Source organism: Aythya fuligula, chromosome 3, assembly GCF_009819795.1.
Source record: "Aythya fuligula isolate bAytFul2 chromosome 3, bAytFul2.pri, whole genome shotgun sequence".
Taxonomy (NCBI): domain Eukaryota; kingdom Metazoa; phylum Chordata; class Aves; order Anseriformes; family Anatidae; genus Aythya; species Aythya fuligula.
Genome location: NC_045561.1, coordinates 114,028,750 through 114,035,209, shown reverse-complemented (window position 1 = coordinate 114,035,209; position 6,460 = coordinate 114,028,750). Strand labels below are relative to the sequence as shown.

The following is a 6,460-nucleotide window of genomic DNA, read 5'->3' as shown; positions in this document are numbered from 1 at the left end:
TTTTTTCTGCTTTACAAACTATCCTGGCCCCATCCTGACATGAGGCCAACAAAGCAGCTGAGAACAGAAGCAACCCTAAGAGGCTTAGGGTTTGCATTTTGAATGAATAATTCACTTTAACAAAATGGTTTGGTTGTTGGTGGTTTGTTGTTTTTTTTTTTTTATTTTCCTGAAAACATCTTGATGCAAACACTAACATAAACGCACATAGCACTAATATACATAATTTTAGGGGTAAAACATCATCTTTAATTTAAAAAAAAAAATGTGTTATTTTTGTAATCAACAGAACATTGGCCATAGAGTTCAAACAAAGCATCCTAGTTTGGGTTTCCTCAGGAGACCTCAAAGGCTTTCTCCTTCAGGACAGAGGTGCCACGAGGGATCCTGGCTTGGTCCCACTGACATGCCTATGAAGCTAACTGCTCCCAGTGCTTTGCGTGGGGATCCCACCCAGGGATCCCACCAAGTGCTTTCCCTGTGGACACAAGCCACACAAGCCATGGTAAAGCAGGACAGGATATGGATTTACTCATGCAAAAACATTTCAACAGGTTAATACTGTAGCTAGGTCTTAGTGAAAAAAATAAATGCAAATAGAAGCATGTGATAGTAATACTTGGTGAGCGGTACTTGCATTTATATCCCCCAGAAGACAGGGGTTTCATTCTGACAAGAGCAGATGCCGGTGGCTTATTCCTTGTAGTTTTAGAGCTATTTGTTGAGAATTAACTTTATTCTACTTCCATCACAGCATCAGTCGTGATCTGGTTGGTTACTGTGGTCTCAACGGGGAAGGCTCTTTACAAACCCAAAGTCTATAGGAAGTCTGTGCTCTACAGAGCTTTACACAACTTGCTTGTTAGAAAAACAAAAACAAATAAATAAATAAAAATACAAAACAAAGCAGGTTTTCAGGACCTAAAGACTTCTGGGAGCTTGAGAGAAGTTCAGGGTAAAGGGAGCACAGCATGGTCCCATCCCCTAAACTCCTCACATCACTCCCAGAGACTCTACTTGGCATATGGATTTTGGACCCTGGCACAGGGACTCCTCCTTATGTTTACCCCTTTCCTTCATATGCTTTAGTTTAAGCTTTTAAAAGAAATACCTCCTTATCCTGAACTGCCTTCCCCCTACCACGTGCCTGTTCACTTATGATTAAAGCTATACCATGGAGAAAATGAAGATGGGTTTCAGTGTCCTCTGAGAGTAAAATGTCAGAACAGCACCTACACTGTTTGTGTCACCAAACACAGCTCCTCTGGGCCAAAATTCAAATACTGAAGACTGGTACTGATGCCAGGTAAGGGAATATCTGCCACATTTACATTCCTGCACCTGTGCTGCTCTGAAGAGGAGCAGCACCAAGATCTGCCCCCCGCCACCAGCTCTATAAAACTCCTCTTCACAGACGTGATGCTCAGGGAACAGCATCTGCCATCCTATGCTGAGCATCGGCACAGCAGCCTGCGTGTCCACCACCCGTCGTGCAGGATGGAAGCTTCCCACTCTCAGCAGCAATTTAATGCCACTTCATATGATATCGCCGTTACGCTCGTCATCACACTTCAGGCTTTTGCTGGCATGTGGATCAATGCTTTCATTGTGGCTGTGTCTTGCCTTACCTGGGTTAAAAAGAAAAGCTTTAACTCCAGTGAGAAGATCTTGCTGTTTCTGGGATGTTCCAGGTTTTGGTTTTTGTGTGTGACATGGGCATATACCATTACTTCCATGATTTTTCACTGGCAAATTTATATCAGTGGGGTAACCCCAATATTTTCACCTCTTCTGTGCTTTTCTAATTCTTCCAACTTGTGGGCTTCTGCCTGCCTGTATGCTTTTTATTGTGTAAAAATTGCAAACTTCAGACACATCTTCTTCATCTACCTGAAAGTAAAAATTGACAGGATTGTGCCATGGCTGCTCTTGGGTTCAGTGGTTTTGTCCCTGGTCATGTGTGGCCCCATCTTAAACATTACCGATGAACTCAGGGGTAGCAACCTCAGTTCCACCTCCCCAGGATATGTCACAAAAGTGAATGAGGAAATAAGCAAACAATATTCCCCTATTTTGTATATCTGCGGCTTTGGGTTTTCTGTAGCATTCATAATAGTCATCTTCTCTGCCTTTCTCCTCCTCTTTTCTCTCTGGAGACACAAGCACAAGATGCAGACAAGCTCAGCAAAGGACCTCAGCATGGACGCCCACATCAAAGCCATGAAATCTCTGCTGTCCTTCTTCATCATCTACGGCATCAACTTCACATCTTTGATCTTGACAATGATTTATACCAGTCGGGAGAAAAATCCTATGACGTTTCTCTTTTTAGTACTCCAGTACGCTTTTCCGTCTGTTCATTCCCTTATCCTGATTTTCAGCAGCCCCAAACTGGAAAAGATAGTGCTGAGGATTCTGCCCTGTGTGAAGCACAAGCTTTGCATATGCTAGGAAGTGTAATAAAGGATGGAGCCGGGGAAAAATTCTCACTTTTTCTGCTTAAAACCAAGTCCCTCAATCTTTAATGCAGTTCTCCAGCCAGTGCAGGTGATGCTGATGTGCTATCTTCTCTAACTAAATTAAAAACATTTCATTGAAATTCTTTGAATTAAATCATTACGAGGTAAATAAATTATTGTTGTCATTTCATTTAACTAATTCTTTTAGTTAAATTACTGTCAAAAAAAATAATTTAGATTTGGTCTATGGACTAGCTGTGAAAGGGGGACAACAGTATAAGAGTACTGTGTACCTAAAAATGCTTCTGTATTTGCTGACTGAAACTACTTAGCTACACTTATTCGTACGCATTTTGTTTTACCAATCATTTCTGCTGTGGCTGTGAACTCTGTAATATTATCAGTTGTACAATTATCATGCACTGTGTGTGAATATGCAAATCGCTCTTATTTAGAAGAGCTGCGAGGGAAAAACAGTGGCAGCGAGAGGTGAGGAGTGATGAGAGAGGAGCAGCCCTGGGACTCCAGGTCAGTGCAGCAGGAGGGCAAGAGGTGCTGCAGTCATGGGGCAGAAGTTCCCCTGTAGTCTGTAGAGGACCAAATAGGAGCAGATCTCCGCGCTGTGGCCCCTGGAGGGCTAGGAGGAGGAAGAAGTGGCAGAGATGATCTGTTATGGGCTGAGCACAACCGTCATGCCCCATCCTCTCTGCCACTTGGAGGGGAGAGGTCTGAAGATTTGGGACTGAAGGAGTAAAGATGAGCCTGGGAAAAAGGGCAATGTGGGGGAAGATGTTTTAGTTTTGTCCGTTTCTCACTATCCTGTTCTAATAAATTAAGCTAATTTTCCCAAGGTCTTTTTTTTTTTTTTTTTTTTTTTTTTTTTTTTTGTCCTTGATGGCGATTAGTAAGCGATCTCCCTGCCATCCATGAGCTTTTCCATCTCATTTTCTTCCCCCAGCCTGTTGAGAAGGGGGAGTGGGAGAGCAGCTAAGGGGGGTCTACCAGCCAGTGAAGGCCAACCCATCACAGCAGATTAGCTCAATGCGGAATAGGTGCAGCACAAGCAGAATGCTTTTCATGATGTTACACCTCAGGTGTTACACCTCAGGTGTAACATTATCCCAGCCGGACATGGATTCACTCAATAAGTAATCAAGCTTTCCCTCTGCTATATTTGCAAGGAGAACCTTTCATGTATTCCTACTAGCAGAAAGCTTTTCAAACATCTTCCTCAGATAAAGGAGGTGTGGTCATCCTGCAGGACAGCAGTGTGAAGAGCTCACTGATTTCTATGAGCTCTCTATTAGAAATTGGTCCAGAGGAGATGCTCTCGTCAGAGAACACAAATGGTCTCAAGACAATAATATGAAAACATGAAATGAAGGACAAAAGCTTTGTTTGTAAGCTCTTTATTTTAAGAGTTGCTTCTTCTATGGGCAAAGAACATTCCCGTCCCTCTTAATCTCCACCCCCACAACAAGGAAAGGAGAAGACATTAATAAGAAAGGGTTTTTTTTGTTTGTTTGCTTTATTTTGTTTTACCAACCATTAGCTTTCATTCTTTTCTGGCTTCTCCTGAACTAGTAAGGCAAAAATTACATTGATCTTGTTCTGCTACAAACAAAGAAAGGGCCTGAGGCATCTGATCCAAATTAGCCAGTCAGAGCTCATGGCCTTTAGCTGTTTGCCTTTAGCTGCAATTGAACTTCTCAAATCAGATGCCAAACCCCACTGAGTCCAGTTCCACAACAGGACACACTGCACCACCCACATCCCCCAAGACAGGTGGGCCTTAAATGTCATCTGGACACATCTCCCCACCTAAAGGCCTTTCAAGGACAGGCACCACCATACCTCCCTTCTTTCCCTCATGTTGCTCACAAAGTTGATCCTTTAACATGAAGTCCCAATCACTTTCACAAAAAGGCCACAGAGTGTCCTTACTCCCTACAGCCCATGGCACATCGCCCCTCAAAAGATTGCATACCACAAGGCTCAGCTCCAGCAAGCCACGCTGAAGACACCTCCTTCCATCCTTAAAAGTCTCAAAAGGAGAGGGAATGCAGACACACAGGTGTCAGAGGTCAGTATGAATGGCTGCCCAGTGCTGGCATGAAAAACTGCCTTGGATCAAATTCAAAATATTTTTTTTTCCCAATCAAGAAGTAAAACAATTAAAAAATGCTTTTACCACTTTTTGATAAGAGTAAGGGATGAAAGAGGGATAGCTCAGGAGTGGTTCCATGGATTCCTGTGAACACAGATATAAAAATGGCTGGGGGCACTGCTAAAAATAAGGCAGTGCTCTAACTGTCTTGGCAGTCACAAATGGCTGAAACCAGTAACGAGGGAGCACGTATTCCCTCCTGCTGGACTAAGGATGGTAGATATAGGCTGTTAAGTTCATGTCTACTGAAAGGTCAACACCAGAGTTCCCTGCAACCAGAAGAAGCAACTAGGTCCCACTGCCAAAGAAAAGAGAGAGGCAACACGAGAGACTATGAGCCCCTGAAAGAACCTCAGGCTGACTCAGGAACAGAAGCAAACAAGCAAAGGGCATGGACATCACTACAGTGAGCAGAACCACAGTCTCAGTTGCTTTCCTCAGTCAAATAGGAACAAAAAGATTTCCCTCCCAGGCAATATGGGTAGATACTGCCATTTCTATGACTATATCTCTATTTACAGTATTAGTCTATCATACACCTTCTGTAGTTTTCTGGTATTTGAGGTCTGATACATATAGACACACACATGGACAGAAGCTCTCATTCCTGCTTCCTAAGAACATCTTGATGGAAACACTTAGATAAACACTTAGATTTTATATATGTGATTTTTGGGGTAAAACATCATCTTTAATTTAAAAAGTTGTGTTATTTTTGTAATCAACAGAACATTGGCCATAGAGTTCAAACAAAGCATCCTAGTTTGGGTTTCCTCAGGAGACCTCAAAGGCTTTGTCCGTCAGGACAGGGGTACCATGAGAGGTCCAGGCTTGGTCCCACTGTCGTGCCTATGAAGCTAACTGCTCCCAGTGCTTTGAGTGGGGATCCCACCCAGAACTTTCTCTGTGGACACAAGCCACACAGGCCAGGGAGAAGCAGGACAGGATATGGATTTACTCATGCAAAAACATTTCAACAGGTTAAAAATGTAGCTAGGTCTTAGTGAAAAAAATATAATGCAAATAGAAGCATGTGATAGCGATACTCGGTGAGCGGTACTTGCATTTATATCCCCCAGAAGACAGGGGGTTCGTTCTGAAAAGTGAAGATGCTGGTGGTTTATTCCTCGCAGTTTTAGAGCTATTTGTTGAGAATTAACTTTATTCTACTTCCATCACAGCATCAGTCGTGATCTGGTTGGTCACTGTGGTCTCAACGGGGAAGGCTCTTTACAAACCCAAAGTCTATAGGAAGTCTGTGCTCTACAGAGCTTTACACAACTTGCTTGTTAGAAAACAAAATAAAGGAAAGCAAAACAAAATGAAGCAGGTTTTCAGGACCTAAAGCTATATGGAAGCTTCGTTAAGTTCAGGGTAAAGGGAGCACAGCATGGTCCCATCCCCTAAACTCCTCACATCACTCCCAGAGACTCTACTTGGCATATGGATTTTGGACCCTGGCACAGGGACTGGTCCTTATGTTTACCCCTTTCCTTCATATGCTTTAGTTTAAGCCTTTGAAAGAAATTCCTCCTTATCCTGAACTGCCTTCCCCCTACCACGTGCCTGTTCACTTATGATTAAAGCTATACCACGGAGAAAATGAAGATGGGTTTCAGTGTCCTCTGAGAGTAAAATGTCAGAACAGCACCTACACTGTTTGTGTCACCAAACACAGCTCCTCTGGGCCAAAATTCAAATACTGAAGACTGGTACTGATGCCAGGTAAGGGAATATCTGCCACATTTACATTCCTGCACCTGTGCTGCTCTGAAGAGGAGCAGCACCAAGATCTGCCCCCCACCACCAGCTCTATAAAACTCCTCTTCACAGA

At 43.2% G+C, this 6,460-nt stretch overlaps 1 protein-coding gene across 1 annotated transcript; it reads left to right on the top strand.

Annotated features, from left to right (window-relative positions):
• The first annotated feature begins 1,497 nt into the window (after nucleotides 1-1,497).
• Nucleotides 1,498-2,451, top strand: LOC116487510 (taste receptor type 2 member 9-like). Its single transcript, XM_032184506.1, has one exon. It carries the CDS (start codon nucleotides 1,498-1,500, stop codon nucleotides 2,449-2,451), a length of 954 nt encoding a protein of 317 aa, XP_032040397.1.
• Nucleotides 2,452-6,460: the final 4,009 nt, after the last annotated feature.